This window comes from Microcaecilia unicolor, chromosome 2 (genome assembly GCF_901765095.1).
Source record: "Microcaecilia unicolor chromosome 2, aMicUni1.1, whole genome shotgun sequence".
Classification (NCBI taxonomy): Eukaryota; Metazoa; Chordata; class Amphibia; order Gymnophiona; family Siphonopidae; genus Microcaecilia; species Microcaecilia unicolor.
Window position 1 is genome coordinate 586,283,774 of NC_044032.1, and position 13,046 is coordinate 586,296,819.

Genomic DNA, 13,046 nt, shown 5'->3' on the forward strand with positions numbered 1-13,046 from the left:
TGCTGAACATGGGAGGAAGAGGAGGCAGGGACTGGAGGGAAAGGAGAGAGCAGACTTCAGAGGAAGAGGGGGCTGGAGGGAAGGAAGAGAGCTGCTGGACTGGGAGAAAGAGGAGGAGGAGACTGGATGGAAGGGAGAGAACTGCTGGTGAAGAGGAGAGGGATCTGGATGGAAGGAAGAGAGCTGCTGGACCTGGGAGGAAGAGGAGGAGGGATTTGGATGGAAGAGAGAGAGCTGCTGGATGTGGGAGGAGGAGGGGTCTGGAGAGAAGGAAGAGAGCTGCTGGATGTGGGAGGAAGAGGAGGAGGGGATCTGGATAGAAGGGAGATAGCTGCTAGATGTGGGAGCAAGAGGGGGCTGTAGGGAAGGTAGAGAGCTACTTGGGAGGAAGAGGGGGAGGAGAACTGTAGGGAAGGGAGAGAACTGCTGGAACAGCACAAGGAGGGAGGGAAGGGAAACAGAGATACCAGACCAAGGAGATGAAGGAAAAGGGGATCAAATACTAAACCTACAGTGTGAGGGAGGAAGGGAGGGCAGGTGGGTAGGCAGGGAAGGAATCAAGTAACCAAACCAGATGCTGGAAAGGGGAGGGAGTGAGAGAGAGAGAGAGAAGCTGGATGAGGAAGGGTCAGAGAGGGTAGAGATATATTGGCACTGGGGACAAAGAGAGGGGAGAAGCTGGACAGAGAAATTTAAGGACACAGAGAAAGGGAGATACTAATGGAGTAAGATAGAGGTACAGAGAAGGAAGAGGATGGATAGTGGACATGGAGAGAGAGAGTAGAAATATCAAATGGACATGAGATCTTGGTGAGTGAGTTAAGCAGCAGCGTACCAAGGGCAGGGCAGTGGGAGCGGTCCACCCCAGGTGCGCGCTGCTGAAGGGGTGCAGAGAGCAGCCGCACGCCTGTCGGCTTCACTGGTTCCCTGCTCCCTCTGCCCCGGAACAGGGGGGGGGGGGTGCTCATCGGCGATCTGCCCCGGGTGGCAGCCGACCTAGGATCGTCATTGGAGTTAAGAGAAGACAGAAGGATGTAGAAACCAGAGCCTGGGACCAACATGACTTGAAAAAAAAATGAGCAGACAACAAAAGGTAGAAAAAAGAATTTTAGTCACTTATTCTGTATTTGGCATTTGTGTTCTGTGTGTGTGACCAAAGTATTCTGTTAGCATCAATTTTCTATGTAGTATTCTATAGTACTTTGGATTGTTCAGTTTTCCTGATAGATGTATTGATATTTGAAGGCCCCACTAATATTTAGGGCATATTTGGGGGAAGCATATGTTTTTTGGAGGACCGTGACTCAGTGGAAGATGTGGGTTCTGTACGGTCTTGTATGTTCTTCTATCCAAGATGAGAGAGTGCAAAGGAAGAAGTCAGAATAACTGTCCTGGATAAGGAGAAATCTTGGAAGTGGTCACACTTTGGCCAGCAGATGGGATGCATCCTTAGAATGGATAGAATACCTGAGCAGACTGAATGAGTCAGATGGACTTTTTCTGCCATCTTGTGTGTTTCTGTGATAGAAATAATAGATTGATAATACATCTGGAAATGAATAGCAGACTATTTTTTTTATATTTTAAAATTAGTAACAGGTGTCTTAAAGAGGCAGTGCTAACATATTTGTTTTGATGGTAGAGAGGGCAGGGAGGGAAGCTTTTCTCTGTTTCCTTCTAGCTTAGAAGATACCACTGCTGGCATGCAAACTTATTGTTGATGATATATTTGAGGGTTCAGAAAAATTACAATAATCTTTCTCATTCTGATTTTTTTTCCTATGAAATGTTAATGTATAACCTTAGTGAGGTTCATTTACTTAGAGGGGCATTTTCGAAAGAAACGTTTAAATCAGAATTTGGATGTTTTACAAAGATGTCCAAATTCCGAACAGGAAAGAAGGTCATTTTTGAAAAACATGGCCATCTATCTTTTGTTTTCAAAAATGCTATGGAAGTCTTATGATTTGGACGTCCTTTTTTGGTCCATTTTCAAATGAAAGGCGTTCAAATGCAAGACATCCAAAACAGAGGAGGAGTGGCTTAATGCTTAGTTGAATTCCCACTGCTGCTCCTTGTGACTTTGGGCAAGTCAAATGCCCAAGGGGCATTTTTGGATATGACATCTAAGTCTGAATTTGGACGTTTTTTGAAAAATGTCCAAAATCAGAACAGGAAAGGTCATTTTCTACAAAAAAAAAATCTATCTTTTCCTTTTGAAAATGCAGTTTGGAAAAATGTTTTGTGATCTGGGGGAGTAAGGGAAGGTGATCCCCCAGTCCCTCCAGTGGTCATCTGGTTATTTGGTGGACCTCTTGTGTGGAGTAGAGGAATAGCCTAGTGGTTAGTGCATTAGACCTTGATCTTGGGGAAGTGGGTTCAATTCCCACTGCAGCTATTTGTTTTATAAAAACAGGTCTAGCTCAAAACGTCTAAGTTTTAGTCTTGGACGTTTTTGTTTTTTTCCATTATGGCTGAAAGACATCCAAGTCTTAGGAACGCCCAAGTCCCACCTTGAACATACCCCTGGCATGCTCCCTTTAGATTTGGATGTCCTTCCGAAGGCTTCAGAGAAAGACGTCCAAAAAGAGGTTTCGATAATACTGATTTGGACGTTTCTGTGAGACGTCACTTTTTGGACGTCTATCTCATTTGAAAATGAGCCCGTTAGTCACTCCTATTGGCTCAAGTTGAAGTTGCTATATAGGCCCCTATTAAAATGGTGCACAGGTCTTGCACTCTCCAGGGGACACTCTTAGCCAGTTGAGTTTTCAGGACTACCATAATGAATACGCACAACATAACATTGAACATATTGGAGATTCATTGTATGCAAATGTATCTCATGTGCATATTAATTGTTGTAGTGCTGAAATCCAGACTGGCTAGGTGTGCCTCTAGAATTAGGTTGAAAATCATTGAGGTAAGGAATAGAGTTACCCCTAACCCAGGTCAGTCTTAAGAATCTGATCCATTTTATTTTGGGTTAGTATATGACACACTGCGCTGTAGGCGAGCTAGCTTTTTCAGCGCACACTAAAAATTAGCATGCGCTAATGCTAGAGACACCCTTATATTCTTATGGGTATCTCTAGCATTAGCACACACTAACAATGCTAGCACACCTTAGTAAAAAGGACCCTAAACCTATCTGATGCTAGAGTCCACCTTGGGTGACAGCCCTCAAGAAAAAGACCTAGATGTTGCAGATAATACGCTGAAATATTCTGCTAAGTGTGCGGTGGCAGCCAAAAAAAACAGATAGGATGCTAGGGATTATTAGGACAGGGATGGTGAATAAGACTGAAAATACTATAATGCCTCTGTATAGCTCCATGGTGTGACTGCACCTTGAATATTGAATTCAGTTCTAGTCGCAGTATCTCAAAAAAGATAGAACAGCATTAGAAAAGGTTCAAAGAAGAGTGACCAAAATGATAAAGGGGATGGAACTCCTCTGGTTTGAGGAAAGGCTAAAGAGGTTAGGGCTTTTCAGCTTGGAAAAGAGACGGATGAGGAGAGATATGATTGAGGTGCACAAAATCCTGAGTGGTGTAGAACGAGTAAACGTAAATTGATTTTTTACTCGTTCCAAAAGTACAAAGACCAGGGGACACTCATGAAAGTTACATGTTTTAAAATAGTATTTTTAAAACAAATGGGAAGAAATATTTTGTATAAAACCAATAGTTAAGCTCTGGAACTCTTTGTCAGAGGATGTGGTAAAAGTGGTTAGCATATCTGGGTTTTAAAAAGGTTTGGACAGGTTCCTGGAGGAAAAGTCCATAGTCTGCTATTGAGATGGACAATGAGAAGTAACTGCTTGCCCTGGGATTTGTAGCATTGAATGTTTCCACGATTTAGGTTTCTGCCAGGTACTTGTGACCTGGCTTGGACACTGTTGGAAGCAGGGTACTGGTCTAGATGGATCATTGGTCTGACCCAGTAGGCTACTTTTATGTTCTTATATTCTATGTTCTAGGGATGGCAGAAATACAAGTAAAAAGACATGATAGAGCAAAATCAGACATAGTTCAGCTTCTCAGGCTTGCTCTGGGATAGATTCATAGGCTTTTTGCTATCACAGCCCTACCATGTGACTATAATTTTCATGGCAGGATACTTTGCCATCACTTTTTGCAGCCCATAGCACCAAATCTCTCTAAGGGCCCAACTCTACTTGGAGTACTTGATTTGAGACATTCAAGGTCATGAAGGGTGATATTGCTTTGGGAGGGAGCGTGTGGAAACTATAACAACTGTAATGTGAGAAGAGCATGATTAGAGAAATTGACTGGATAGTACTACTACTATTACTACTACTACGTATCATTTCTAAAGCACTACTAGATGTACACAGCGCTGTACACTTGAACATGAAGAGACAGTCCCTGCTCGACAGAGCTTACAATGTAATTAGGACAGACAGACAGAACAAACAAGAGATAAGGGAATGTTAAAGTGAGGATGATAAAATAAGGGTTCTGAACAAAGTGAATAAGGGTTAGGAGTTAAAAGCAGCATCAAAAAGGTGTCTTTTAGCTTAGATTTGAAGACGGCCAGAGATGGAGCTTGACGTACCGGCTCAGGAAGTCTATTCCAGGCATATGATGCAGCAAGATAAAAGGAACGGAGTCTGGAGTTAGCGGTGGAGGAGAAGGGTGCAGATAAGAGAGATTTACCCAGTGAGTGGAGTTCCCGGGGAGGAATGTAGGGAGAGATGAGAGTGGAGAGGTACTGAGGAGCTGCAGAGTGAATGCACTTATAGGTCAATAAGAGGAGTTTGAACTGTATGCGGAAACAGATAGGATGCCAGTGAAGTGACTTGAGGAGAGGGCTAATATGAGCATAACGACACTGGCAGAATATTAATGGTGGATAGGATGAATTATTGTTAAAAATATGTGAAAATGTAGGAAAACTACAGTCTAAAAGAAAGTGAAAATAGGAAGCAATAGAGTGAAAAAATAACTAATTTGTTATTTCACATTGAGGGGCATAATTGAACAAAAACGTCTATCTCCATGGGCGTTTATCTCCGAGAACGGGTCCATGAAGAGGCGGACCGAACCGTATTTTCGAAAAAAATGGACGTCCATGATTTATTCGACAATTTGTGAGCTGGGCGTTTTTGCTTTTCAGTGATAATGGAAAATGAAAGCGCCCAGCTCAAAAACGAATAAATTCAAGGCATTTGTTCGTGGGAGGGGCCAGGAGTCGTAGTGCACTGGTCCCCCTCACATGCCAGGACACCAACCGGTCACCCTAGGGGGCACTTTTACAAAAACAAAAAAAAAAGTTAAAAGAGCTCCCAGGTGCATAGCACCCTTCCCTTGGGTGTTGAGCCCCCCAAATCCCCCTCAAGATCCACTGCCTACAAGTCTACACCATTACTATAGCCCTAAGGGGTGAAGGGGGGCACCTACATGTGGGTACAGTGGGTTTGGGGGTGGTTTGGAGGGCTCCCATTTACCAGCACAAGTGTAACAGGTGGGGGGGGGGATGGGCCTGGGTCCACCTGCCTGAAGTCCACTGCACCCCCTAATAACTGCTCCAGTGACCTGCATACTGCTGCCAGGGAGGTGGGTATGACATTTGAGGGTGAAAATAAAAAGTTGTGAAACGGCATATTTTGTGGTGGGAGGGGGTTTGTGACCACTGGGGGAGTCAGGGGAGGTCATCCCCGATTCCCTCTGGGGGTAATCTGGTCATTTAGGGCACTTTTTGTGGCCTTTTTCGTGGAAAAACAGGGTCCAGGAAAAGTGCCCTAAATTCTCGCTAAAAACGCATATTTTTCTTCCATTATCGTCGAAAGGCGCCCATCTCTGATCGCCCGATAACCACGCCCCAGTTCCGCCTTCACCACGCCTTCGACATGCCCCATCAACTTTGTCCGCATCCGCGACGGAGTGCAGTTGAAAACGTCCAAATTCGGCTTTCGATTATACCGCTTTATTCGTTTTTGTGAGATAAACGTCTATCTCCCGATTTGGGTCGCAATATAGGCGTTTTTCTTTTTCAATTATAAGCTGGATTGTCTACCCAAACCAGTTGCTATATGAGCTATAATTCAGGGGATTATTTCCCTGGAATTCAGTTATATAAATGTGTAATTCAAGTTCCCAGTTTGACTGTCTGCTAATTATCATGTTCTTACGGCACATTAGTGTAATTGCTTTAGAATGACCACGTGTCTTTACTATGTTTAATATTTTGGGACAACTTTTTTTAAACAACATTGGTGATAAGACAAAAAAAGCATACTGAGTGTCTGATATCCTTCTAAAAACACATTACCTCTTTAACTCTTAATTCCAGTAATATGTGAAATTTTTTTAATGGAAACCATAGAAGGAACCTTTCAGGATAAACATTAGTGTTTTACTAGTAATACAAAACAACTGGTTGTAATACAAATTTGACATAAAAAACTTAATGTTGATATAAGTATCTATGGGACTATAAAATACTTTAAATCTTTTCTGGAAGGTTCAATTATTTTAAATGCAAGTATATTTTAATGTGACATATAATCATAGCCAATCATTAAAAAAAACAGCTAATTTAAGTACTCATCGGTGGGTGTATTATGCTATTATATTCCTTCTGGAATAAGGGTAACCACCCTCTCTGTCTGCAGACCTAGTGCTTGCCAAGAACTCTTTATTACCACTAAGACTCTTCTGTACTGCAGTGTTTATTTCATTTCATTTATTACCATTTATATACCGTCCTTATCTAGAGCGGTGTACAAATCATCTCCGGTCCATTTGAGCCATCATCTGTTCTGGTTTGTAAGACATGCATTGTGAATGATAATGAGATATATATTTGCATTCATTTGGCCTGAGAAGAGAAGCTAAATAACTTGCCTCTTTCAGTTATGCCTGAAACAAGATCTGTGCTGGGGACTATTCTAGAATTATCTGCTTATTCCTGCTAGTGCCTGTGCTCCGGGAGCAGACTGCTGATATAGTTCAATCAAGATTTAGATGGTATATGGGACCATAAGACTACAGAACTTAAAGTTATCCTCTGTAGTAGTTGATAACCTTTCAAGGAGGGAACAGTTCAGCATTGTTGATTTACAGTAAGATATGCAGAAATACTACTTTAACAAAATGTGTCTTCTACCGTTAGGGTGGTTAGGAGACTGAGGGATTTAACTCCCCAAGTGCTTTTTGTCATTGTGTGAGTCATTTTCTTTAGACTGTATCTAATTCTCCTTGGATGATTGTATAATTGGGATAAAATCATGGATTCTGCCTTTGATAAGGTAGCACTACTCTACTATGTATAGTCTAACCAGCACCTAACTCATCCCCAGTATCATCAGGGTTTCCATCTCTTTAAATATCAACTGTGGCATCATGAGCGCAAGTGGCTTACATTTAAGCTTTCATCAGACTTTGAGTTCTTCACCACTGTGGCTTCACATTATAAATCAACTATTTTGGCCACCAAAAAGGAATGTTCTTCTTTATTCCAATGGGATACTATTCATTCTTGCTTGTATAAGATTCTCCATCAGGTGACCAACTCTTCTCATTATGTTCCAATATCATTACAGGTTGATCCAGATGCCATTGCCCATGCATTTATTAAGAAGGTTTCAGATATAAAAGGTCCAATTCTACTCCCTACCTTTCCTCCCATTGAGCCCACTTCCCTTGTAGAAAGGACTGCTTCCTTTAGCAGAATGTCATTTTTTCAGATAACCTCTCAATCTGATGTGCTTTGTGTCATCTCCAGCATCAACTTTTCTACAGCCCTTACTGACCCTATTCCTTCTTACTTTATGAAGCAAATTATTTCTTCTTTGACCTTCAATATTCACACCATGTTTTCTGCCAGTCTTTCTCTAGGGTATTATCTTCTTAAATGGAAAATAGTTACTGTATCTCCTCTTCTCAAGGACCCCTCTTCCAGGGCCGTGCCAACACGGTAAGCAAGGTAAGCATGGCAGGGGGGCGCCGTCCTCGGGGGCGCCCTGCCACGCCATGCTTGCCTCGCCCTCCCGCTCCCATGTCCCAACTGCCTGCCCTCTTCTCCCCCCAACAAAATCTCTTTTAAATATACCTCCATCCGGCTGGCAGGGCAGCGAATGGCGCAGCGTCAGTGAAGGAGGCGGCGCTCCCGACGTCTCTACTAGTCTTCCTTTCGCTCAATGTTCCGCCTTCTTCTGACGTCAAGGAAATGACGTCAGAAGAAGGCGGGACATTGAGCGAAGGGAAGGCTAGTAGAGATGTCAGGAGCGCCACCTCCTTCACTGACGCTGCGCCGTTTGCTGCCCTGCCAGCCGGACGGAGGTAAATTTAAAAGATATTTTGTTGGGGGGAGAAGAGGGCGGGCAGTTGGGACATGGGAGCGGGAGGGCAGGGGAGAGAGTACAGCGATCATCTTCAAGGAGGGGAGGTGGCAACCGATCCCCTGCGGGGGGGGGGGGTGCCACCCGATCCCTTGCAGAGGGGCGCCACAGACCCTTGGCACGGCCCTGCCCTCTTCAGACCCATCTAACACAGTGTTTCCCCAAGTCCAGTCCTGGAGTACCCCTTGCCAGTCAGTTTTTCAGGATATCCACAATGAATATGCATTAACTGGATTTGCATACACTGTCTCCATTATATGCAAATCTCTTTCATGTATATTCATTGTGGATATCTTGAAAACCTGAGTAACGAGGGGTACTCCAAGACTGGACTTGGGAAACAGTGGTCTAACCCATTAAACTATCATCCTGTCTCAAAACTTCTGTTTCTTTCCAAAGTAGTAGAAAAGATTGTTGAATGTCAACTAACATTTTTCCTTGAGAAGAACAATATATTACACCCCTGCCAAACTGGTTATCATGCTAACTTTAGCACTGAACATTCCCTTATTGTGTTATCAGACTTTATCCATTGTTCCTTGGACAACGGCAAATAAATTCTTATTTCTTTGGATCTTAGTTCAGCTTTTGATTTGGTAAACCACAAGATCTTACTCAATTAGAGGCTATAGGAATTGTTCGATCTGCACTTTCCGGGTTCACATCTTATATGTCTGATAGAACTTTTCAGGTTCAGTGGCAGAAATCCCTCTCCTCATCTGTTCCTCTTTCTTGTGGTGTCCCACAGGGTCTTGTCCTCTTTAATGTGTTTCTTTCACCTCTGGCACTTTTATAGTTGCTTGGAATATCATTTTTATTTTCATAGATGACGTTCAAGTGCTCTTCCCCCTTGAATCCCGCTCCATACAATCTATTGAAGAAATTTCTGTGAAACTGAATAAGATTGCTGATTGACATTGCTGAAATCAACTGAAGTTGAATGTCTCAAAAACTATTTCTCTTTTCTTCCCTCTTTGTTGGACCTTCTATTCTGCCTTGTTCTCCTTCACTGTATGACTCACCTATCCCTTTGAGTTGTGACTGACAATCAACTCACTTTTGCCCCTCATATTTCTACAGTAATGCAAAAGTATTTTTCATTCTGAGGCAGATTAGGGCAGCTCGTTCTTTCTTCAATCTGCAGTACCTTCATCTGTTGGTTCATGCCTTAATCGTTTCTCACCGTGATTATTGCAACTCTCTCTTTCAAGGTCTTCCTCTATATAAAATCCGCTGCTTGCATTTATTTCAGAATACTGCAGTTAAACTTATCCATGGAGCAAGAAAATATAACAGTGTTACCTCTCTTTTGAAATCTGAGCATTGGCTTCCAGTTCATTACTGCATTCTGTTCAAGATTTTGATATTGACACATCAGATCTTACATTCTGGTCTCCCTCAGTTCTTATTTCAATCACTTCTTCCTTATGCTCCTGGACATTCATTGCATTATTCTAATCAACATTTGCTAACCATACCTACCCCCTTCCAGATTCATTCTCATCATGCCAGAGCCACTTGCTTTCCTGTTACAGAAACACAATTCTTCTTCATCTCTGTATTGAGCAGTAAATTAACAGCTTTATAACTGCTCTTAAAACATATTTTATTACTAAAGCATTTGGTATTTTGTCTTGATATATTTTGTTAATTAATTAATAGTCCACCTGACTTCTTGACCCTGGAAAGTAGTACCTCAGCTATATTATTCTCTCTCCTCCTTTTGTCTATGGTTAAGGGTTAATGATCTCCTCAACCCTTTCCCTTATAATTATGAATATTTATGACTTAGTTACCCTATCTGGTTCTCTTTTACATTTTTTTTAATTTTTTATTTATTTATTTTTATCCTCCTTACTTAATTTTAATTTGTAAACCACTTAGATATTTTTCCGATTTGCTATATATTAAAGTTGAACCTTGAACGTTGAACATTAGTAGTCAGTAACTTCATTTTTTTTCATTGAGTTAAACACCTGAGTATCAATTGAATGATTAATTGTGCAACTTATTTCCTACAGGTCCACTACCTAATGGTTCTGTCAGCTAACTGGGCCTATGTGAAAGATGCATGCCGAATGCAAAAGTATGAAGATATTAAATCAAAGGAGGAGCAAGAACTTCATGATATCCATTCTACTCGCTCAAAGGAGCGACTCAATGCATATACATAAGCGAAGTGGTATACCTCTAACATTTAAATGCTTTGTTTAACTAAAGATCATCCAACAGTGTAAAATGAAAATTGAAAAGTGCATTTCACAAAAGGCAGGAATACTGACTTACCTGTCACCTAAATACAGTCTTTGACTGACCAGACTTGGCTTTGTAATTGGATAACAATAGTGTCTGTGATCATGGTATTTAGTACAAAGCTCCTCTACAGCTTTTTCAAACTGATCAGAAGTTCATCTAGTTCTTTTTTGATCATAACTACTAATTGCTAAATACAGATCATTGTTTTTTTTAATCACTGTATATGTGTTATGCATATGTTTGCATTGGTACTTGTATGTTTTTAAGAAAAAAAATGACTTTTTATACTTTTTAGTTTCAATTTTAGTACAAATACAGGTTTATTTCAAAGGACCATTGTACAGTAGAACATGCACAATGTATTGCTGATTTTCTCTGAAATCATGCATGGAGCAATTGGCGTTTATTCAGAGTAATCATCCTATGGGAGTTGAAAACAATCAAAGGTGCAAATTCTTAATTTTTAATAGGTAGGTAGGTAAAAAAGTGCTTATTATCTGTGTTAAAACTGTACCCTATTGATGTACTATAAGATTACTTTTCTGCCTTCATAGTGTTGCCAGTGATAGCTCCTGTTTTTGTTGTGAGCATGCACACTGTGATGTCAATGCATGGTCACTTACCATTTAAGGGATATGACAGCCTGATTATTTCCACTATTTTAAGTGTTATCCAGCTAAGTGATAGTCTTAGGTTTCCAGAAAATGTGTTGTTTTGGATTGACTAATGGCTATGCTGAATGAGAGTTGTTCACATATCTAATGTGAGCATTTTATTGTTCAGTATCATGTTTGATAATGGTGTATCAAAAGTATATTTTCTGACAAATCTGAAATGTTTTTACCTGCTTCAATAATGTGAAGGGACTGCACCGTTCTAAAACTTACATACTGTGATTATAATGTGCTAGGAAAAGCATTCCTAAGTGGAAGAGGTTGACCCAGTGGTTCTCATTCTGACTACTGTACCACTTCAAAGGTTTGAATTGTCTCATGCACTTCTTGTACTCAAAATTTAAAAATTGCAGGCACTATTATATTTACATTGTCTCTATCTTGATTGTTTAAATTGGCTGTCCCCTTGGCCTCTTTGTTTTCACCATTTTTTATTTCCTGATCCTCCTTTCCAGTTTTTTCTTCTTTTCATCTGTCTCCTCCTTTCTTTATAAATCTCTCCTTCACTCCTCTGGATCTTCTCTCTGTTCTTCATTGACTCTTAGCCCCTCCCTTGATTTCTAGCTCTATTTCTAGCATCTCCCATGCTCTCTCCCACAGTAGAGTTTCTATCCCCCATCTTCAGTTCTCCCTACTTCTGACCCCAGTTACTGATCCTCCATTTTCCAAATCCCCCATACTTCTCATGTCTAATAGTCTTCTATATCCTTCTGTTAATCTTTGTTTTACAATTAATTGTTTGCAAGCTTGCTATTGCTCTCTTTTTCCACCTATCAACCCTTCATTCCCTCCTGTATCCTTCTAACCAATGGCCAGCCTACAATTCCCAGCCTCCATTTGCACACTGTGTTCTTTCCACTTCTCAGCCTTTTATCTCCCAAACTTTGCTTTCTTTCATGTTGCAACTGGAGAGCTACAGAAGGGCAATCACTACAAACATGGTAGCAACAGGCTGGTGGCCATAGAATTAAAATGGAGGAAGCATATAGTACAAGAAATATTGAATAAGTGGGCTGGTGAACAGGTATTAACAGCCCTAGGTGAACCTTCAGCCTTACACCCCATCTCAATTACCTTTCAGATCCCTAAAACCTTCCCCTAAGATTTTGATAAGTAAACTGACCAATCATGATTATTACTCCACCATCACTCCTCCTAGAGCAATCCTGTAAAAATGTATATCATACTTTTAAATGCTGCAATAAACTTTGTTTCGTATATTACACGGTATATACATAGTAACATAGCAAATGTTAGCAGATAAATTCCTGCACAGTTCATCCAGTCTTCCCAACAAGGTGGACAGAGTTGAATCTGGAACTCTGCACATGTTCCACTTCTTCACGATTAAACACTGCTATACTTAATCTCTGTCTCTCCCTGCCAATTTTGGGGCACAGACCGTAGAAGTCTGCCTGACACCAGTCCTACTTCCCAGCTACTGGAATTGCCATCAAAGCCCACTCCAGGCATGATCCTGGTCTGTTTTTGAAATTTACAAGACCCTGTGTACGTGGCTATCTGGATTTATTTTGCTTTGACTGCATCTACTCTTTCTTGTACCTACCCTACCCATCTTTGAAAGTGTCACCCTTGGTGACTACCTATTTTGCCCAGTGGTTATATTGGCCATGACTAAAAGTTCATTACTGTGGCTGTCTTCTATCCCTCATGTCCCTGTATATACTTCAGGGGCAATACTCAGTGGGAGATAACAGGCCAGGGACTGTTAAAAGATTTTAAACAGA

The 13,046-nt window shown here is 41.2% G+C and overlaps 1 protein-coding gene across 1 annotated transcript in view; it reads left to right on the forward strand.

Moving 5' to 3' along the window:
• The window catches only part of GPM6A (glycoprotein M6A), a 151,441-nt gene extending 140,899 nt beyond the window's left edge, over positions 1-10,542 (forward strand). Inside the window, exon 7 of the mRNA XM_030192218.1 lies at positions 10,390-10,542. Coding sequence (XP_030048078.1) covers positions 10,390-10,542 — 153 coding nt within the window. The remainder of the gene's footprint in view (positions 1-10,389) is intronic.
• The last annotated feature ends 2,504 nt before the right edge of the window (positions 10,543-13,046 follow it).